The sequence below is a fragment of the Camelina sativa genome, chromosome 5 (genome assembly GCF_030686135.1).
Source record: "Camelina sativa cultivar CO46 ecotype springtype chromosome 5, ASM3068613v1".
Classification (NCBI taxonomy): Eukaryota; Viridiplantae; Streptophyta; class Magnoliopsida; order Brassicales; family Brassicaceae; genus Camelina; species Camelina sativa.
Window position 1 is genome coordinate 37137100 of NC_141884.1, and position 20686 is coordinate 37157785.

The window sequence follows — 20686 nt, forward strand, 5'->3', positions numbered from 1 at the left end:
TATAGTAAGTAAATCATGACTTGCTTGGTTAATGTATTGAATAAATGATTCGTGTGCCATTGGAAATAAATATAGTAATAATATAGGTACACTTGCATGTAAAAATAGCTTTTGGGGTAAATTTGTGAAAATGGCATTTTTCATCATCCATTAACAAAGTAGCTAGTTTCTTGAAATTTTGTGGAAAATGCGTCACTGTTTATCAAATATTCGATAACTCATTTCTTATCAAAATCATGAAGTAACCAGAATAAACTCATGAAAACAAATTATTTCAATCGTGATGATGGTCATTAACTTGTTTTTTTTATCCTCTTTCCCCACTTTAAGCTAGAACGTTCCTTCACATCTCCGTTACAATACCTTTTTCAAGAAACTTGTATCCAATCTGAACAGAGCGAGTGGGAGTTTTTGACAAAATATAGTAAAGAAAGATTTAATCACCCAATTAGGGAACGGTAATGACACTATTAGATAAGAGCATGCGTGATTAGCGACAAACTAAGTGTTTGTTTAATCAGAAATCCACCGTGGCGCGTGGGTGTATGCCCTCCACAATCCTTATCCTCAATGACTTTTTATGTGAAAACGATATACGTCATCAGGAGCCAAAAAAATTGGACCCCAAAACCTTATAGCATGCCACGTTTTCTTCCAAGATTAAGACAAAGAATGGTCTTCACACGATTTCTTTTGTACTTCTTTTGCAATTCAAATTCTTCTCCTTAATTACTAGTTTTGTTTTTTTTAACAAACGGATATTTTATAAAACTATAGCGACTAATTTAGAGAAAAAATAAATAAATTACTTAAGATTTATTGAAGTTCACAAAATTAGTCTACATCTTATATCAAACTAAGAAATAATCCATTTATATATAGAAAACAACATTTATATCATAATCTTTGTAAACTAAACCCTGATATCTAAATTTTAACCCTAAAATCAAATTTAACTCCAAAAAATATCATATTAAAGAACAAAATTTGGCTAGATGGCACTAAATTGTAAGAAACTGATGAACTTGAAGAAAAGTTACTGGAATAAGTAATGCAATATAAAGTTAGTGATAATGATGGATATATTTTGTCATGTAACGTAAACTATATCGTGTAGATGATAATGTTGCATATGACTTTTGATAGTTGGGCTTACATTTTGGATAAATGGATAGGAGTAGACAAAGATAGGCGCAAAGCAAAGCAATAATAGCGAAACGAAAGAACGAATACTTTGGGAAATAGGACAAAAGGATATACTTCTGCTTGAAATGGAGATTCACCTAAATTACTAATACTAAAGCCATGCAATGCATCCAAACAAATCAGTGGTCAAGCACACTCAAACTCAATTATATGTCTTACTAAGACCCCTTTTATGATTCCCACAACCAAAAGCTATTATCTATATTACCGGATAATTCTGACTTAATTTTCCCACACAACAAATGTTTAATGAAAGCTTTATGAATAATTAAACTTCTATGTCACATGTTTAGAGGTGGAGAATAGTACTCTCTGATTCTTCCATCTAATTCAAACTATTAATAAACTCGTTTTTAACCGTGGCTGTTTAATGACCATTTGACAAAATTTAGAATATTACAAAAACAATAGGATAGGGATAATATAGAACATTAGACTACTACTGTAAAGGACAAAATGAAGTATTATTAAAATTGTACCAAGTACTAACCAATAAGAAAGAAGTGACGCACAGTAAAACGACAAAAAAGCTCAAGCATAAAAACCCCAACCTTCTCTGCTTTCTAAACATTTCAAGAACATTAAAAAAAAAAAAAAACCAAACACAAAAGAAAAACAAAACTAGTTTCCTGTTCCATTACCACTAGAGTTCTGTAAACTGTCTGAAAAACAAAACAAAAATCATGGAAGTAAACTCCAGCTCTAGCCTCCCACCAGGCTTCAGATTTCATCCTACCGACGAAGAACTCATCGTATACTATCTTCGAAACCAGACCATGTCCAAACCATGCCCTGTCTCCATCATCCCAGAAGTCGATATCTACAAGTTCGACCCATGGCAATTACCCGGTTAGAACCGGTTATTTCTCAATACAAATCTATTTTAGATGCTTATGTTTTGGTTGATGTTATTGTTAACTCTCTCCTATATGATTTTTGTTGTGAAATTTACAGAGAAAACAGAGTTTGGGGAAAATGAGTGGTACTTCTTCAGCCCTAGAGAACGAAAGTATCCAAACGGAGTCAGACCAAACCGGGCTGCTGTTTCCGGTTATTGGAAAGCAACCGGTACAGACAAAGCCATTCACAGCGGCTCGAGTAACGTAGGTGTCAAGAAAGCTCTCGTCTTCTACAAAGGCAGGCCTCCCAAAGGGATCAAAACCGACTGGATCATGCACGAGTATCGTCTACACGACTCACGTAAAGCATCGACGAAACGTAGCGGTTCGATGAGGGTACGTAACGCAAGCTGATGAGAAAACAATTGTAGTATTTTGTTACAACTTGGTTTGTTAAAAATGTTTTTCATATATTTTTGCAGTTAGATGAATGGGTACTGTGTAGGATATACAAGAAGAGAGGAGGAGCAGGGAGGCTTCTGGATGAGAAAGAGAGTTTCGTCGACGAAGTATTAAACGATGAGGCAACAGTTGTTGTAGACGAAGAACTAGAGAGAAGAAATGAGGAAGAGATAACGATGATGACGTCGACGACGAAACTTCCGAGAACGTGTTCGTTGGCTCATTTGTTGGAAATGGATTACATGGGACCCATATCTCACATTTTAACAGATAATTTTAGTCAGTTGGATCATCATCTTCATCAACCTGATTCGGAGTCTGGTTGGTTCGGGGATCTACAGTTTAACCAAGACGAGATCTTGAATCATCATCGTCAAGCTATGTTTAAGTTTTAGTCATGTGGGGTTTTAGTTAAAAAAGAATATGTGCTTTGAATGTTACTTTGGTAGATATTTTGTTAGTTTGGGGATACACAAGAAAAATTGTAAAATATAACTAAGACTATAATGCGATTTTATATTTTTTTCCTTATCATATATATGAATTAATGTGAAATACAAACCTTGTTTAATTAAAACACTGTTTCAGCATGAATTTACTAACTAATAATGAACAAAAGATTCTTGTTTTATATGTAGAAAATATAAACAATAGACTTTGGTACTATTAAATCTATATATACATTTTTAGAGATATTTATAAAATAAATCCTCAAGTTGGTACTTATTTACAGGCATGCCATTAGCATTAAATAATCAATTTAATAAACAAATTAACTTTACTTTATATTTGTTTTTTTTTATAGAAATTAAGTGTTTTAAAAGGTAACAAACATAATTGTAAATATATACATATTCTATTTCCTTATTTTATAAGGAAGTGAGTTAAGAGGTATTGTTATTTTTTAAAAATTTGAAAAATTGATTTGAGAAAAAGTAACTTTTAGCCTCACATATTATATTTTACTTTCACGGGTTTCGTATGATGAGTTTTTGCGAATTAAAAATCTTTGAACATGTTGCGTGATCCGCTTAGCATGACGAGTTTGGACTATAGAACCAACACTAAAAAATTTTAGTTTATTTCATATACTATAGATTTGTAGTCATAGTTTAGAAAACTAACTTATAAATTATTTAGTATATAAACTACAAAATATTACACATACTACAACAAATTCTTAATATTCAAAAAATAAAAAAAAAAGTGTATACACATAAAAATATACACTAACATACCATATAGACATATACATCTGTTTAATTATAGAAAACAAAACTAAGTGTTTTAAAATTTTATATTCTATTTAATAACAAATTTAATGTAATTATGTTCTAAACTGTATAAAACGTAAAAAGAAGAAAAAACATTCTAAACAAAATTATAAATTAATTAGATAAAATTTAATTAATTGAGAATTTAAAAACTAAATACATTAGAAATTATTATTTAAATTATATTAATTGATAATTTAGTCACGCGGTGTACCGCAGGTGAAAACCTAGTGTTGTTATTAAAATGATGAAATGAGAGACTAAGATTACGTTAACTTGGAATGATAAAGTCGATGACGTGTGGAGGAATCAACGCCAGATACAATGCATTTTGGGTACTTATCGTTGTCGTTTTGTTAGATAACGAATGTTATATATGTCATCATCGTACTTTTAAAACCTCAGTTTGATTCAGTCTGCGTCTGCGCATGTCTCAAACATAATGGATAGGAACTTGCATCAAAATTAAAGATTAATTAGATTTGGGTCCATTTTTGCTGGTTGGTTTCAATCTAGACCGGTTTAGGTGAACCAAACATGGTTTACAGAAACCAAGAGAACCAGACTAGTTCTTACAAAAGAACACACCAAAGAAGTGAAGTCAAAGAAGGCATAAAAAGAAAAAGACTGTTAGTTGAGTAGTAGATTGCTCATATGCTTTGGCTGATCAAGAAACAAACCAGATAGAGATATAATAACTCCATAAATGAATTTTTCTTAGAACTTAATTTTTCAGATTCAAAAAAGTAAAATTTAAAAAATGTCGATGTGTTTGGTTGTAGCTTGCATGGTGACATCATGGATCTTCTTGCACATATGGGGACAAAGGAACAAGAGTGGTCCAAAGACTTGGCCTTTGGTTGGAGCAGCGATCGAACAGTTAACCAATTTTGATCGAATGCATGATTGGCTCGTTGAGTATCTTTACAACTCAAGAACAGTTGTGGTTCCTATGCCATTCACTACCTATACATACATAGCAGATCCCATCAATGTGGAATACGTTCTCAAAACCAATTTCTCCAATTACCCTAAGGTGAAAAAAAAAAACATTAACTCTTTTTGTATCAATGGCATATTTGTGTTGTAACTTTCATTAATGTTTTGTTGTTTGATAAGGGAGAGACTTACCATTCATATATGGAAGTTCTTTTGGGAGATGGCATTTTCAATTCAGATGGAGAGCTTTGGAGGAAACAGAGGAAAACCGCGAGTTTCGAATTCGCTTCCAAGAATCTAAGAGATTTCAGTACTGTAGTGTTTAAAGAGTATAGTCTCAAGCTCTTCAATATCCTTTCCCAAGCATCTTTCAAAGACCAACAAGTAGATATGCAAGTAAGAATCCATCAATCAAATCAAATCTTTAGTAATCTTAGTAAACAGAACATGTTACATTGTAATTATCCTCTTACTTTGATATTTTGACTCTAGGAATTGTTGATGAGAATGACTCTAGACTCCATATGTAAAGTGGGATTTGGTGTGGAGATTGGGACATTAGCTCCAGAGTTACCAGAGAATCGGTTTGCTAAGGCTTTCGATACCGCAAACATTATCGTAACACTTCGTTTCATAGATCCTCTTTGGAAGTTGAAAAAGTTCCTTAACATTGGCTCTGAGGCATTGCTTGGTAAAAGCATAAAAGTGGTCAATGATTTCACCTATTCAGTTATAAGAAGAAGGAAAGCAGAGTTATTAGAGGCACAAAAATCTCCTGCCAACAACAATAACAACAAGGTAACACATTGTTACAACTCAAAATATGAACTTGTCACAAAGTTGTAGTAACATTTTTTTTTCCTCAAATTCCTATGCATGTAACCAGATCAAGCACGATATACTCTCGAGGTTCATTGAGATCAGCGACGATCCAGATAGCAAAGAAACTGAGAAAAGCCTAAGAGATATTGTCCTCAACTTTGTAATAGCTGGAAGAGATACAACAGCAACAACACTCACTTGGGCTATATACATGCTAATGATGAATGAAGATGTTGCTGAGAAGCTCTACTCAGAGCTACAAGAACTGGAAAGAGAAAGAGAAGAAGAGACTACTAACACACCATCGCGAGGTTACGAAACAGAGGATTTCGATTCCTTCAACGAGAGGGTAACGCAATTCGCAGGACTATTGAACTATGACTCCTTAGGAAAACTTCACTACTTGCATGCTGTGATAACTGAAACACTTCGTCTCTACCCTGCAGTGCCTCAGGTAAACTTCACCATGCATATAGAATCCATACAATTTGGAAACATAAAAATGCATACGATCTTTAAAACTATTGTAGGATCCGAAAGGAGTATTAGAAGATGATATGTTACCAAATGGAACAAAAGTAAAAGCTGGAGGGATGGTTACATACGTACCTTACTCAATGGGTCGTATGGAATACAACTGGGGATCAGATGCAGCATCGTTTAAACCGGAAAGATGGCTTAAAGATGGAATCTTTCAGAATGCATCTCCATTCAAGTTCACAGCTTTTCAGGTATTTTATAATCAAATTAAACACATTAATGATATATTTTGTAACATATGAAAAAATGAGTTGTTGTGTGAATATGTAATGTAGGCAGGACCAAGGATATGTTTGGGAAAGGATTCAGCTTATCTTCAAATGAAGATGGCGATGGCGATTCTTTGCAGATTCTACAAGTTCCATTTGGTGCCAAACCATCCAGTCAAGTATAGGATGATGACGATTTTATCCATGGCGCATGGTTTGAAGGTTACTGTATCCAGACGTTCATAGACAATAATAATATATAAACAATTAATACAAGTCAAAATCCATGTGAAAATGATGCAAGAGGACATTATAACTATTTTGTTCTCAAACTAGGTTGTTATTCTCTAGCCTTCATGACAAAGGGACAATTCTCATATCGACATCCATAATATTTTACGGATCTATTGCCCGCTTCGCTTTCTTTTGAACGTTCTTAATATTGTTAGTTGTTGGTTACGTTGTGTTTGAGTTATAAAACCTCTTGTTAAGCTTAGATTATGATGTGTGTATTTTTTCTTGTTGATTAAATCGTTTCCCGTGGATTTGCTCCTAAATGCTAAAATGATAAGATCACTAGTGTGTTGGGATATTAGTTAGTAAAAACACTATATCAAAATTCTATGTTACTGAATCATTTTAAAGATTGAAGTTTTAATGACTTGAAAAGATTTTGGTGAATTTTGTTTGTTTAAAAATATGTTATAATATAAATCATAATAAGTTTTTTAAAGACACTTAAAATCCTCAAAATTATATAAAATTTCATTTAAAAGTTTTAAACTCAAATCAAATCATATAAGTGAATACACATCCCTAAATAATTGGGAAAAATGTCATTTAATATATGAACTTTTAAATTTAGGCAAAAAAAAAGCATGAATTTTGTACGAGACTATTTAATACATGAAGTTTTGTTGACTAGCTATTTAAAACATCAAATATCATTGACCAAGCCAAAATACACATGTCACTAAATGAGATAACGGAGCAACTAATGGTCGTTACTTTACCGTTTAACGACATGTTGTTTTTGGCTTCATCAACGATATTTGGTGTTTTAAACGGTTTAGTCAATAGGACATATTAAATGGTCTGCCATAAAGTTCATGATTTTTTTGCCCTAAATTTGAAAGTATTTGTAGTAAACCAAAATTAGACAACTTAATCATTTTTGTGCTCAGCAAGACGAAAAGACTCTAATCAAATTATGCATAAGTAAAAAATTATGCATTTTGATTTATTTTGTTGGTTCACATTACTCAACACTCTTTGCTTTATACCTCTATACTGTAAAATCAAAATTCATTTAACTATTATACAGTTTAATGTCATTTGTACATATGCACCAAATATCCTTTGCAATAATATTTTCAGTTAGAATTGAAAAATATATAATTTGTTTACATCAATTGAGTTGAAGATATTTTAAACTTGAAAAATTTCATGAATATAATTCATGATGTGCATATTATTTTACAGAAAATGTATAATCTAATATTTATGTAACTAAAATAAATTTCTATATCTTCTCTATTATTTGAGAGATGATTTGTTAAATTTGATAGTGTATTAGTCTCTTAAGTTTTCCAAAAACAAAAAAAATATTCAAAATAATATTTACTTTTGTAAAATTCAATGAGAACCATTGTGCTAAATATTATTTGTCTATTAACAAACAAAAACAATGAGATATACATGTGATCAAAATTCCATAATTACATTTTTATTAAAATATTTCCCAAGTCAATAATGTGCTTACGTGAATTTATCTTTAAAGCATAATATTTTGTTATATTTTTAATTTAACTTTTTGAAGAATATAGGATGATTTTTATTTTGGATGTTCGACTAAGTCATTCAACAATTAGTCATTATTAGTTGAATTAATAAAAAATTAGACTACTTAAGTTAGACAAAATATAATTAAATATATCAATTTTTAAATTTAAATAAAAAAACTATCAACTTTGTGAGAAGCCATTTAATACGTCAACTTTTGTTTGACTAACTATTTTAAATATCAAATGTTATTGACATAGCTAAAAATAACATGTTAGTTGCTCAGTTATCTTAATTAACAATATGTGTATTTTAGTTTATTCAATGATATTTAATGTTTTAAATCGTTAGTCAACCAAAATTTTATGTATAAAAAGATTTTATACAAAATTCATGGTTTTTTAGCCTAAATTTGAAAGTTTGTGTTAAATGACATTTTCCCCTAAATAATCTTCGGCCAAACACACAAAAGATTCAATGATGGCGACGACTAGGAGAAGAAGGACTAGGGAATCTTTTCGTATAAGAATATTCGGCCCATTAAGGCCCAAATCTCTCTCTTTTTTTATTCGAATATTTTGCTGCGTTAAGTTGAGGCATCGTCATCGTCATCGTGAAACGTGCAGCTCCGGAAAAAAAAAGAAATAATCACTAAAATAACCAGATCCGATCTGCTGACCCGGTTCCTCGCCGGGATCTTCATCATACGGTAACCGCCGGCGACCATCTTCATTCTTCAGTTGAGGTAATAAATACATCTTCTACTTAAAACTCTGTTTCCGATTAATTTGTATTCTCTCCTTGTTGATGATCTTTCCTGTTTGATCATATTCATGTTCGAGTAAGATGATACTGTTGCTTAAAGGCTTTCTAATGTGATTTAGATCTTCATAGTGTTTTATTATATTTTGAATTCGCGGGAAGTGCGACTACGGATTTGAACTTTTTCAATTTTGTTAGTGAAAACGATGTATAGTTTTTGTTCTACACTTAAATGTTCTCTAGTTCTTCTTAGTTCCTTGGATTAAAATGTACAGAGTAGGAAGGAATCGGACTGGGAATAAGAGTTTCTATCATTCTATGCATTAGAAGAACAATCACAAGTGTTATTGTATAAGATTGAAGAATTTGAAACCTTACGTTTGTTAAATTAGTCAGTTATGGAAGACGTCAAGGGGAAGGAGATTATTGATGATTCTCCCACTGACAACAAGGTTTCAGATGAGGTGGAGACTCCTAAACAGCCATCATCTGAGTCTGAGGTTTGGTACTTTTGAATTGTTTCTTTTACTGTTGGAATTTTAAGAACTTTGAAGAGTTTATTAGGTTGAGGGAACATAGTTACCATCTTGAACTCTTTTGGTTTATTGGGTCATTGTTGGTGTTCCTATAGGAAAATGCGATCAAGAAGAAGTATGGAGGATTGTTGCCGAAGAAGATTCCGTTGATATCCAAGGTTAGCTTAGTTATACCATTGTTACAAAATTAGAAACTATCTTTATACCATTTGAGAAGCTAATTAAGCTGTGTTTCATGTTTTCATTCAAGGACCACGAACGTGCGTTTTTTGACTCGGCTGATTGGGCTTTAGGCAAGGTGTGATACCAACTTTTGTTTTAACTATCCTTGAGTCTCGTCTTTACTTCCTGTTACTGTCTTTCTATGTGTTGTGTAATTTACAAAGAGCTCTTTTAAGTAAAGCCAACAAAAGCTTATTACATGAATTTGACATTTTTAAACAGCAAAAAGGACAAAAGCCTAAAGGACCTTTGGAAGCCCTCCGCCCGAAACTGCAGGTAAAGTGAAAACTCCTCTTCCTTTCTTTTTTTCCATTTTGTTTCCTTGTTTTTTCTCTTTTTGACACTAACATCTGTTCACGCAACAGCCAACTCCGCATCAGCAACCAAGAGCAAGACGAATGGCTTATTCTTCAGGCGATACTGAAGGTAGATTATGAATCCTATAGCCTTGTTTTCTTGATTCCATTGAAATATCACTCAAGTCATTCAACGCAACTTTTGCATCTCATGTGAAAAAATCAGACTCTGAGACTGACAACAACGAATCTCCCGATGACCAAGCCGGCGCATCAGCTGTTGACAACACCAACGTAAAGGAAGATGGAGGCAGCGATGGTGACGCGAAAGACAGCATAAAATCGTGAACAACAAACATATAGATCTCTTGAGGAGCAAACAAACAAACATCACATGTCAATTTACAGAAGAATAAGCGACCAGGTTTGCTTTGCAACGGTTGTAATATCAAAGTCTCTTACCTTATCATACTTGGGATAGCAAAACCTGTATCACACACGAACCTCTGTGGCTCAGAACGTTATATTGGACGATTGCACATGTTTTGCTTTAATGATCCATCAAAGCCCTTCTTTAATGATTCATTACACCTAAACCAAGTTATATACTCATCTGAACAACCAACCTTGACATCTCTATAATTACTGATATTTTTGTTGATGTGACATGAAAGTCCTTGTGAGTTATGACAAAAGCTTGTAACGTCTTACTCAAACAAAGGCTTCATAATATCGGAATTGGGAAAGTCAACTCCAAACACTTTCTTAACCAGTAGCGTCAACTTGCCGCCTTGGTTTTTGTTTCTATTCTCTCTTTTCACCTACTAGTCCTCTTTTCGTTGTTGTTTCCTTCTTGACTTGACATTTCCAAAGTAAGTAACTTTGTTCCCACCATTAAATTGGAGTTTTATGAGACCATGTATGATCTAAGACCCTGATCACTCACCTACCTTGAGGTTGCTACTCATACGGATACTAAAAACCCTTTTTTTCTCGCATGTTCTTCACAATGCTTGGCGTTCAAAGGTAAAAAATCAAATCTATTTTGTTCCCAGATGCATCTAGCATATGCAAACTGTTGATCTTAGAATTCACAAACGAATCTCTATACGTTTATGTCATGATATGATTGTGTCTATTGAATTGATCGCGTCATTCAAGTTGATAGTGTTTAGAGTTTGTGATAAGTCCACATAGAAAAACTTAACAGTTTGGTGTGTGACTGTTATTATGTACATCAGGATGTTCGAGGAGCACATCATCCGCAGAATCCGGTGGTATATTAGGAGGCTCTACTCGTGGTTTCTTAACTTATTGATGCAGTCTTATTGGGATGAGGTTTGTGCTTATGAGCTCAAATTGCATCATTTCATTTGACTTATTCCTCAGTCTTCCTGTTTTGATTTACTCTGTTTCTTTTTTGGTAAGATTGAGGATTGCAAGGTGAAGGTATTTGATAAACTGAGTGAGAAAGCTGAAAAGGTGTTGGAGATTGGTATTGGCTCAGGTCCTAATATGAGATACTACGCTGCTAGTAATACTAACCTAACTCTTTATGGGTTGGATCCAAATCCCAAAATGAAGAAGTACGCACGCAAATCCGCTGCTAAAGCAGGCTTCAAACCTAAAAGCTTTAGATTCAAGCAAGGAGTAAGTCTTGGTACCGATCCGTTTGCATCCTACATCCCGTTTCTTTTACACAATCCCATGATGTTTGATCTTTTCTGTCATTAGGTAGGAGAAGCTATACCATTAAAAGATAACTCAGTTGATGCAGTTGTTGCTACACTAGTTTTATGTTCTGTCTCTGATGTCACTCAAACACTCAAAGGTAAATTGTTTCTTCCTCCTAAAACCTCATTGCGTAAAAATGTAAGTAACCCTTTTTTCAAAAGTTCCATATGGTAATTTTCAGAAATCAAACGTGTGCTGAGACCAGGAGGGGTTTTCATATTCTTAGAACATGTTGCAGCAGAAGGTACATAAATGTGTGAGAAAGAGACAACTCTTATTCTAAAGGTACATGTTGAATTCTTAATCGGTTGTTGCAGATGGATCGATGTTCAGACGTTTGCAGAAACTGCTGGATCCGTTGCAGCAGAGACTTGCAGATGGATGCCACTTGACAAGAAACACCAGAGACTGCATCTTGGAAGCTGGCTTTAGTGGCAAAGTTGAAATAGAAACTTACTCTATGTGTAGCTTCCCCTGGATAACAAGACCTCATATCTATGGACTAGCTTACAACTGATAACATTTTTGAATGTTGTGAATGCTGTTGTAATGTAACCCATTGCAATGTAGATATATAATGTTCAAAGCATAAATCTAAAAGTGATATATTTTGGGCCATAAGAGTCTTCCGTATAGCCTATAAGTTTTAAGCCCGAGCCCATATGAGACATCGTACTCGTACGTAAGAGATGTCACATGTGAAATGTGTTAGACTCGTACATTATTGGATCTTACATAATATCTCGTCAGTACAATATTTAACTTATTTCTCTCGAAAGGTGCACCACCAAAATCAGCAATATCATATCTAATAATGATATTTGTGGACCAGAAAAAAAAGTATAATAATAAATTTTGGTTGGTCTTTTATGGATGCTACGAGTATTTTTCAATCCGAGCTCTAATAATTGAGTACACCACTATAACACTGATTGATATACTCCCTCTGTTTCACAAAGACTGTCATTCTGACACATTGCACACAAATTAAGAAAAGTTTGAATTATACAATTTTACCCTTATTTAATTAGTAATTAATGGTTTAAATTCAGTGAAAATAGCTTTGGGTTTAGGGGTAAAAAAGAAAATATAGCATTAAAAAGCACATTGGAAATGTAGAATGACACTCTTTATGTAACAAATTTTTTTCTCCAAAATGACACTTTTTGTGAAACAGAAGGAGTATTATTTTGGATACAAAACTAAAGCAAGAAAACAAAGAGTTATGGTTGTTGTATTTTTAATTATTATCAAAATATGTTTTAACTATTATGTTCTAAATTTGATATTAATTGTTATTAAAATGTGTTTTAACTATTAGTATGTTCTAATTTGAAATTAGTTGTTATTAAAATGTGTTTAACTATTATGATGTGTTTTAGTTGTTACTAGAATGTGTTTTACTATTATTATACTTTCCAAAATAAAAAAAATAATTCAAATATTAAATCAAGTAAACATCTACTAATTAGATTTTACATTATATGATTCAGCTATTACCCTGAATTTTCAGACGTTAATCTTATCAGCGATTCTTATTTCCTACAAGCTTGTCAAGACAAGGATATACATATTTGATCTAAATCATTATCTATGTAAAATTCATTTATATTAATTAAACAGAAATAAGGTCATTATTTGCACACTGTGTAAACAAGAGAAATTACATTGTTATCTTTATTTCTATATTTTCTATTTCTGTATTCTTTCATTTTTTTTCCCATTCATGTTTCATTTTGTATATGTATATTTTCATTTTTTTTGGCCGGCCAAATTCTCAAAAGTTGTTTTTTTTTTTTTTGAAATTCTCAAGTTGTCTTTTTTTTTTTTTTTTTTTTTTGACAACAAAAGATCAGCTCAAACGAGCCAATTGGTTGGGAAATTGTTTACAAACAAAACTTGGTGTGGAGATGTACGCGCTTGGCGTGCCAAAGAATCCGCCCTTACATTAGCATTTCTAGAAATTAGAGATAAAGAGAAAGAAGAGAATTCCTTCCTATCAGTCTTGATGTCGTCAAGGTACGCCGAGAACGCTGGCCAGTCGAAAGGGGAAGACACCATCTTCACCAAGTCTGAGCAGTCAGTATAAAAAGCCACCTCTCTGAAGTCATGCCCAATCATGCAGCGCATCGCCCAAAAGAATGCTTCAACTTCAGAATGTAATGGAGATAGACTTCGTCGGAAATTCTTGGCACCCAAAAACGGCAAACCTGTCTGGGCGGAGGTACAACACCATCCAGCACCTACATACAAATCCCCTGCTTTCCAAGATCCATCTATGAAGCAGCGGTATCCCGAAAAAAACGAAGGAAGGGAGGTTGTGGCCACCCTAGCCGGGGTCTCCAAAACTGCTGGAATAGTGGGATATGACACAGGATCGACCTCGACCTGAGCCTGCTGCCACGCTGCAGCTTCTCCCTCTGCTATCCTAACAATATCCTCCGACCGTTCCACAATATTTTCAAAAACACGTACATTCCGTACTTTCCAAATAAACCACATAAGCCACGGAAACGCCGCAACATGAGCCCCAGGATTCTGCTGTCCTAAAAAATTGTCTTGAACATTTTGGAACAACACTGTGTCTTGAAAAAAACATGGTCGAATTAATTTGTGGACCAGAAAAAAAGTACAATAACAAAGTTTTGGTTGGATATGAACGTGTTATATGCTACAGGTATTTTCCAATCAGTGCTATAGTGGTATCTAATAATTTAGTAGATACCACTATAGCACTGATTGATATATTTCTTTCGAATTAAAAAATAAAGCAATAAAACAAAGAGTTAAGTTGTTAACTTGTTGTATTTTATATTTTTATTTGTTTCAAAATATGTTTTAACTACTATGTTCAAATGTGTTTTAACTGTATTATGATGTGTTTTAATTGTTATTTTCTAATTTAATTGTTATTAAAACGTGCTTTAACTGTATTATGATGTGTTTTAACATCTACTAATCAGATTTTACATAGTATGATTCAACTATTACACTAAGTGTTCAGACGTTAATCTAATCAGCAAATCATAATGTATCAAAAGTTCATCTATATTAATAACATTAGGAGGAATTATATAGGGTATCTATAAAAACATAACCCACTCTCTGTGTTATGGGGATATGAGATTTTAGTCCCTCTCTGTGTCACTATTTTCAATGTGCACAATCAAGTGAAATTACATCGTTATCCTTCTCTCTTTTTTTTTGTTTTCATTCTTTCATTTTCTTTTCTTTCCCTTTCATTCTTTCATTTCTCTTTTCTTTCCCTTTCATTCTTTCATTTTTTTATAGGTATTTTGTTTTTGTTCCATACTTTAACTCGACCCAAGTAATGCCCCAAGAGGCAAAGACTCCCATGCCTTTCTTGATTGGACCAACCGGCACCGGCAGTTTGTTTGCCACGAGTCTTTCAGAAGATTCTCAAATTGTCACGATCCATTAATTTCACAACTCCAAATTAATTTTTAATATTATTTATGTATGATAGTATAATAACTCGTTTAACAAGATAACTATTCATGTAACATATAGTATTATGTAAACTTTTATGATATAAATAAAATAACTATTCATACAAATAACAAAAGAAAATTACACTATATGGTGATAACTAGTGACATCGATCAACTTCAGATGAACAGTACTAACTTGTGGTTGATAAAGAATGTTGACATCAACTTTAGATGAACAGCACTAACGTGTGGTTGATAAAGAGTGTTGACATCAACTTCAGATGAACATAACTAACATATTGTTGATAAAAGTGTGTTGTCGACATTAAAATGAACAGTGATACGATTTTCTTACTTAGTTAAAATAAAAAGAGGCTTTTGATTTGTGTTTTCTTTCTATTTTTTTAGTTACTTATTTTTAAAACTATCATGGTTATAAATCTAATTTTTTAGTCACTAAGGTATATACCTCTCTATATCCTCATAGTCTCTTAAGTTCATCTATATTAATGACATTAGGAAAGAAAACAAATCAAGAAAATTCACATGCTCACCTTTCACGTGTTAAACTAAATTTTCTAGGGAGATGCACCAAGTCAGCAAGGTCTAATTATTATATATTTGTGGACAGAAAAAATGTATAGTGATAAGATTTCTGTTTGTCCATTATGAACGTGTAAATGGATGTAACAGGTTGTTTTCAACCAGCGATGTGGATATGTTTCAGGTTCTTTTGGTAAATTTTAAATAGTTTACTACTTTACTATAAAGAAGCTCGAATTATTGGAACAAGACCATGCCAAAATAATATCTTCTTTATTATTATTATAAAAAGCAAAAAATAAAATACCAAAAATGTAGTGCTATATAATAACAAAGAATGTACTGAAGCGAGTAAGCAGTAGTAGGAGCTATAGCCTAAAACAATGATGATCCTACAGTGCACACCTTCCTCACCGATCTCGGTGAACATATTGAAATCATCACCTCTAACAAGAAGAACAACAGTTAGATGTTCTGTCAAAATTCAAAAGAATATCCTTAATGCTATAGATTCTGGCTCCTCAAAGTTCAGCTTATGTCCCTGTGGACGAAAGCATTTCCTAGGAGAACCAACGACCACGACGCCGTTTCTTCCCATCTCTCCCTCCCACGCTTCTCAATCTAGCTCATCGGTTTGTTTCCCAATTTCTCTTTTAAACCAACCTCCGATTCAATTAACTATACTAATCGTAGCTATATATAGAAACATAACGACCATAAGTTATCACTTGCTTATTCTAGATATTCGAATATCCTAGCTCGGTCGCAAACAGATCGAGTATCTATCTATCTTTTGGGATCTATCTAACTACAATAAAATGATCTCTATAAATTAATATTGTCGGGCCTATAACTTTTTATCAAACTTTACAGATATATTTGTCAAACTTAAAAACTAATTTGGAACCAAATAAATGTATAAATTTATAGAGGTTATAGTATTGTATCTAATAGATCTCTACATGTTATTAGGAGGTCTTGAACAAACTGCGTCCTCCAAAGCCAGATTGGTATTTCGAGCTCTATGGATGGTTTAGGAGTTCAGGAATGGAAAGATACGAGAAAGAGGTTAGAGTGACTTCATGAGGTTTGAAATTCATTTTTATCTTTTTGTGTCATGCTTACTTATTATTCCTATATCTTTCCTCTTATGTCAGATTGCGGGTTACAAGAAGAAACTCTTTAGTCAGGTGGGAGACGCAGAAAAGGTTTTGGAGATTGGTATTGGAGCTGGTCCGAACATCAAGTACTACAACACTCTTCCAAACGTATCTATCCTTGGTGTAGATCCAAACCCTAAAATGGAAAGCTACGCGCGAAAATCCGCTATAGAAGCTGGTTTGAAATCCGAAGACTTCAAGTTCATTCACGCGGTAATTAACCGCCTCTTTTATATACTCCTTAAAATCCATCATAATTTTTCATTAATTTTCTCTAATGTTTTTTGTTAATCTTTTTTTGTACATAGGTCGCAGAATGTATACCACTAGAAGATGCATCAGTTGATGCAGTTGTTACAAGTCTCGTTATGTGTTCTGTCACTGATGTCACTCAAACTCTCAGTGGTACTTGTTTACATCCTTTTAAATCAATGGATTGGTATAAGTTATTAAGTTGTTACAAGTTAACAGTGGATTGGTATTTGGAATATTACAGAGATCAAGCGGATTCTAAAACCAGGAGGGCGTTACCTATTCGTGGAACATGTCGCAGCTGAAGGTATATAATATTATCTCTCTTTTGACTTAGGAGCAATCAGTTATAGAGTAATTATGAATGCTTAATCCAAAAAAAAACTGTCTTTTATTTTTGGTTGTGTTTGTAGATGGATCATTTCTGAGGATGGTACAGAATATGTTGGATCCAGTGCAACAAGTCGTTGCTGATGGATGTCATCTCATAAGACCCACAGGAGAATCACTTTTAAAAGCTGAGTTCCCTGGTGGTGTAGATATCAACAAGGTTTCTCTTACTAGCTTCTACCACTTGAGCCCTCATATCTACGGAGTCGCGTATAATTAATTATCATTAATTTGCCGACTCTTCTAGAGTCCTCTGTTTCAAGACTCTGGTGAATAATAATAATAATAATAATAATAATAATAATAATAAAAAGTCTCTTTTTTATGTTTGGAAATAATGAAACAATTTGACTAAGTTCAAATTGAAATTAGTAAGTCTCCCTTATATTGTAAGAGATTGAAAACGTGTAGTTTTCTACTTTGTTTCGTTTCTTTTGTTTGTAATGTGTCAAGTTCTCTATGCTTTGAGTTTAATACAAGTGAGTGAGATTTTTAGATCGTCTCTGTTCTTAACAGACTCTGTTTTTCAAAACTATCAAATTTGTGGATTGATTCTTAGTAATTTGTTACTTAATAATAATAATGCCAATTATTAGAAAAGTTTGTAACTTTATCTGCTATTAATAAAAAAGCCTTGAAAAGGACGTTACATAAAAAGATTTGATTTGTGGACAGAATCTAAAACCCTATCTTCAATATTACTTCACCCTTATGAGTAATTCTGAGTTTTTAACAGTTGAGAATGGCGATCTTGCACTTCTCATCTTCTTCACCGATCTTCTCGACGATCATACATTCACCTCGAAGAAAGATTAGGGCTTTACGAGATTCCGACAAAACCCATAAGAATCTCATTACGACAGATTTTGTCTCATCTTTCAGCTTATGTCCCTGTGGAAGAAGGCATTTCCTTGGAGCTATGCCATTACTTCCTATCTCTCCCTCTCACGCTTCTACCTCAACGGTTCAAGATTCTTTCTTTTCTTCATGATTTGAAATTGGATTTCAAGGTTTATTTCATTGGAATGTCGCAGTTTCTTGATTTCTTGATGTAGAAATCAAGAAATCCCCAAACTTGATGTACAAACTCTTTATAATCAGGAGGATTTGAGAAGACTGCTTTCACCAAAGCCAGATTGGTATGAGGAGCTCTTTGCTTGGTTAATGAATACAGGAATGGAATCATACGAGAAAGAGGTTGGTTTCTTCATTAGTCTAGGATTCTCTTTCTTTTGATCTCTTTGTCATATTATTGTGTTTCTGCTTTTTGTTAGATTTCAGATTACAAGACTAAACTCTTTGATAATTTGGTTGGGAAAGCAGAAAAAGTTTTGGAGATTGGTATTGGTACAGGTCCAAATTTCAAGTACTACACAGCTATTCCAAACGTTTATGTTATTGGTGTTGATCCAAACGCTAAGATGGAGAGTTATGCGCGCAAATCCGCTGCAGAAGCGGGTCTCAAATCCGAAGACTTCACATTCATTCACGCGGTAATCTTCGTGGTATCGATAGACTCATTGATACCTCTTGTGGCATCATCCCCTGATGCTACATTTTTCATGTTATTTTTGCTTTAGCTTGGGGAGTCTATACCGTTAGAAGATGCATCTGTTGATGCAGTCGTGGGGACTCTCGTGCTTTGTTCCGTCACAGATGTCACTCGGACGCTCAACGGTAACTGTTTTACTCTCTTCAAATCCAATATCTTAAGAGAAGAAAACAATGCTTAGAAACAGATTGAATTCTCCGGTTTATTAACAGAGATAAAACGGATACTAAGACCTGGTGGAATTTATCTTTTCATAGAACATGTTGCAGCTGAAGGTACCTATTTCAACTAGATACTTCCATCAGAGTACATAGTAGAGAAATGATATAACTTATAAATCTTAGTGTTTGGATTTTCTTGTTGCTGAACAGATGGTACATTTCTAAGGTTGGTGCAGAATGTGTTAGACCCATTGCAACAAGTTGTTGCCGATGGATGTCACTTGACAAGGCACACTGGAGAATCCATTTTAGAAGCCCGGTTCAATGGAGGTGCAGATGTTAACAAGGCATCCATTTCTAGCGTTGCTTACATAAGCTCTCATGTCTATGGTATTGCTTACAGTTAAAATAAATGTTAATCGATGATGCTGATTGTATATTTCAATGATATATATAAATGTTAATGATGCCTCTGTTGATAAAACAACAATATCTAGTTTAATCTCTGTTAATAAACCGGAGATTTGAATTGTTCATGTTATAATAACATACTTGGTGTCCTTATAGAATAAAACAACATCGAGTTAGATTTGACTCCCAACTAGAACAGCGAGTGCCTCGAAGATTTGTTTATGTTATAATTTAGAACATTCAATATGACTGAAGCATTTGAACTAGATTTTGTTGTTTTATTCTATAAGGACACCAATCTATATAGTATGATGAGTATATTATTGAGAATTGGTGTCCTTATAGAATAAAACAACAATATCGAGTAAACAGCTGACCAGTGCAGTGGTTAATTTTTGGTGGAGTACGAATGGACAGTTCGGGGGAATGCATTGGATTGCTTGGGAACGGCTCTGTTGCAGTAAACAGCTGGGTGGTCTGGATTTCAAGAGTGTAGATGATTTCAATACAGCCCTGCTGGCTAAACAATTGTGGAGACTGATAGATCATCCGTCTCCCTATTTGCCTGGATTTTTAAAAGTAGGTACTATCGGAACTTTGATCCTATGGATCCAATACGATCTTATTCACCCTCGTATGGGTGGAGGAGCATCGTTTCTGTTCGTTCTCTGGTGAATAAAGGACTTATTAAACGAGTTGGCACGGGGATCTCAATTTCTATATGGAATGACCCCTGGGTTCCAGCCCAATTCCCGAGACCAGCCCTAAGTAACGGTCCTTTTAAGGACCCATCTCTACATTTACCGCATTTTATTGATCGTCATACTAATTCTTGGCGTAAGGATCTCCTAACCCAGCATTTTGATCCGTTGGATGTCGTACTGATTGAGGCTATCCCTTTTGGTAGTGGCACAAAGGATGATTATTTAGGGTGGCATTTTACTAAAACTGAGAAATATACGGTTAAATCTGGTTATGAGACAAAACGTTTGGATGTTCAGGGTCCGTTTCGGGCATTGGGCTTTGGGCTAGAGGTTACCCCCCTTCTAGCGAGGGTTTGGCAGGTGCATTGTCCACCAAAATTACAGCATTTTTTGTGGCAGGTTTTATCAGGATGCATATCGGTATCGACTAACTTACGT

At 33.8% G+C, this 20686-nt stretch overlaps 6 protein-coding genes across 13 annotated transcripts; all 6 read left to right on the forward strand.

Moving 5' to 3' along the window:
* The first annotated feature begins 1763 nt into the window (after positions 1-1763).
* LOC104788009 (NAC transcription factor 29) lies at positions 1764-3084 on the forward strand. Its single transcript, XM_010513684.2, has 3 exons — positions 1764-2055; positions 2161-2441; positions 2528-3084. Exons 1-3 carry the CDS (start codon positions 1890-1892, stop codon positions 2900-2902), a joined length of 822 nt encoding a protein of 273 aa, XP_010511986.1. The 5' UTR covers positions 1764-1889; the 3' UTR covers positions 2903-3084.
* A 1383-nt stretch (positions 3085-4467) lies between these two features.
* Positions 4468-6792, forward strand: LOC104788010 (cytochrome P450 704B1). The gene is made up of 6 exons (XM_010513685.3): positions 4468-4817; positions 4901-5116; positions 5213-5518; positions 5607-5996; positions 6073-6273; positions 6358-6792. Exons 1-6 carry the CDS (start codon positions 4542-4544, stop codon positions 6535-6537), a joined length of 1569 nt encoding a protein of 522 aa, XP_010511987.1. The 5' UTR covers positions 4468-4541; the 3' UTR covers positions 6538-6792.
* Positions 6793-8630: 1838 nt separating this feature from the next.
* On the forward strand, positions 8631-10467 carry LOC104788012 (uncharacterized). 2 transcript variants are annotated; one of them, XM_010513687.3, is made up of 7 exons: positions 8631-8818; positions 9228-9335; positions 9467-9529; positions 9622-9669; positions 9816-9869; positions 9959-10019; positions 10116-10467. In XM_010513687.3, exons 2-7 carry the CDS (start codon positions 9234-9236, stop codon positions 10235-10237), a joined length of 450 nt encoding a protein of 149 aa, XP_010511989.1. In that variant the 5' UTR covers positions 8631-8818; positions 9228-9233; the 3' UTR covers positions 10238-10467. The 2 variants fall into 2 exon arrangements, with proteins under 2 accessions (XP_010511989.1, XP_010511990.1); XM_010513688.3 differs by having other exon boundaries at positions 9232-9335.
* Positions 10468-10684: 217 nt separating this feature from the next.
* Positions 10685-12241, forward strand: LOC104788011 (uncharacterized). 2 transcript variants are annotated; one of them, XM_010513686.3, is made up of 6 exons: positions 10685-10915; positions 11131-11227; positions 11318-11539; positions 11624-11720; positions 11805-11867; positions 11941-12241. In XM_010513686.3, exons 1-6 carry the CDS (start codon positions 10887-10889, stop codon positions 12138-12140), a joined length of 708 nt encoding a protein of 235 aa, XP_010511988.2. In that variant the 5' UTR covers positions 10685-10886; the 3' UTR covers positions 12141-12241. The 2 variants fall into 2 exon arrangements, with proteins under 2 accessions (XP_010511988.2, XP_087307322.1); XM_087451196.1 differs by having other exon boundaries at positions 10745-10915; positions 11785-11867.
* A 3611-nt stretch (positions 12242-15852) lies between these two features.
* LOC104788014 (uncharacterized) lies at positions 15853-17919 on the forward strand. Its single transcript, XM_010513691.3, has 6 exons — positions 15853-16250; positions 16591-16686; positions 16776-16991; positions 17087-17183; positions 17275-17337; positions 17444-17919. The coding sequence occupies exons 1-6, from the start codon at positions 16002-16004 to the stop codon at positions 17638-17640; spliced, it is 918 nt and encodes a 305-aa protein (XP_010511993.2). The 5' UTR covers positions 15853-16001; the 3' UTR covers positions 17641-17919.
* Positions 17920-18028: 109 nt separating this feature from the next.
* LOC104788013 (uncharacterized) lies at positions 18029-19617 on the forward strand. 6 transcript variants are annotated; one of them, XR_015557835.1, is made up of 6 exons: positions 18029-18384; positions 18522-18617; positions 18702-18913; positions 19001-19097; positions 19185-19247; positions 19317-19617. XR_015557835.1 is itself a non-coding variant. In XM_010513690.3 (6 exons), exons 1-6 carry the CDS (start codon positions 18163-18165, stop codon positions 19337-19339), a joined length of 720 nt encoding a protein of 239 aa, XP_010511992.2. In that variant the 5' UTR covers positions 18031-18162; the 3' UTR covers positions 19340-19617. The 6 variants fall into 6 exon arrangements, 4 of the variants coding, with proteins under 4 accessions (XP_010511992.2, XP_010511991.2, XP_087307323.1 ...); XR_015557836.1 differs by having other exon boundaries at positions 18030-18384; positions 18744-18913; XM_010513690.3 differs by having other exon boundaries at positions 18031-18384; positions 18695-18913.
* The last annotated feature ends 1069 nt before the right edge of the window (positions 19618-20686 follow it).

Coding starts and splice junctions, on each gene's coding strand:
- LOC104788009 (XM_010513684.2), top strand. CDS start 1,890: ATGGAAGTAAACTCCAGCTCTAGCCTCCCACCAGGCTTCAGATTTCAT. Junction 2,056..2,160: donor CGACCCATGGCAATTACCCG/GTTAGAACCGGT, acceptor TGAAATTTACAG/AGAAAACAGAGTTTGGGGAA. Junction 2,442..2,527: donor AACGTAGCGGTTCGATGAGG/GTACGTAACGCA, acceptor ATATTTTTGCAG/TTAGATGAATGGGTACTGTG.
- LOC104788010 (XM_010513685.3), top strand. CDS start 4,542: ATGTCGATGTGTTTGGTTGTAGCTTGCATGGTGACATCATGGATCTTC. Junction 4,818..4,900: donor ATTTCTCCAATTACCCTAAG/GTGAAAAAAAAA, acceptor TTGTTTGATAAG/GGAGAGACTTACCATTCATA. Junction 6,274..6,357: donor TCAAGTTCACAGCTTTTCAG/GTATTTTATAAT, acceptor TATGTAATGTAG/GCAGGACCAAGGATATGTTT.
- LOC104788012 (XM_010513687.3), top strand. CDS start 9,234: ATGGAAGACGTCAAGGGGAAGGAGATTATTGATGATTCTCCCACTGAC. Junction 9,336..9,466: donor AGCCATCATCTGAGTCTGAG/GTTTGGTACTTT, acceptor GTGTTCCTATAG/GAAAATGCGATCAAGAAGAA. Junction 9,870..9,958: donor CCCTCCGCCCGAAACTGCAG/GTAAAGTGAAAA, acceptor TTCACGCAACAG/CCAACTCCGCATCAGCAACC.
- LOC104788011 (XM_010513686.3), top strand. CDS start 10,887: ATGTTCTTCACAATGCTTGGCGTTCAAAG. Junction 11,228..11,317: donor TGCAGTCTTATTGGGATGAG/GTTTGTGCTTAT, acceptor TTTTTTGGTAAG/ATTGAGGATTGCAAGGTGAA. Junction 11,540..11,623: donor GCTTTAGATTCAAGCAAGGA/GTAAGTCTTGGT, acceptor TTCTGTCATTAG/GTAGGAGAAGCTATACCATT.
- LOC104788014 (XM_010513691.3), top strand. CDS start 16,002: ATGATGATCCTACAGTGCACACCTTCCTCACCGATCTCGGTGAACATA. Junction 16,687..16,775: donor TGGAAAGATACGAGAAAGAG/GTTAGAGTGACT, acceptor CTCTTATGTCAG/ATTGCGGGTTACAAGAAGAA. Junction 17,338..17,443: donor GGAACATGTCGCAGCTGAAG/GTATATAATATT, acceptor TTGTGTTTGTAG/ATGGATCATTTCTGAGGATG.
- LOC104788013 (XM_010513689.3), top strand. CDS start 18,163: ATGGCGATCTTGCACTTCTCATCTTCTTCACCGATCTTCTCGACGATC. Junction 19,098..19,184: donor TGTCACTCGGACGCTCAACG/GTAACTGTTTTA, acceptor GTTTATTAACAG/AGATAAAACGGATACTAAGA. Junction 19,248..19,343: donor AGAACATGTTGCAGCTGAAG/GTACCTATTTCA, acceptor GTTGCTGAACAG/ATGGTACATTTCTAAGGTTG.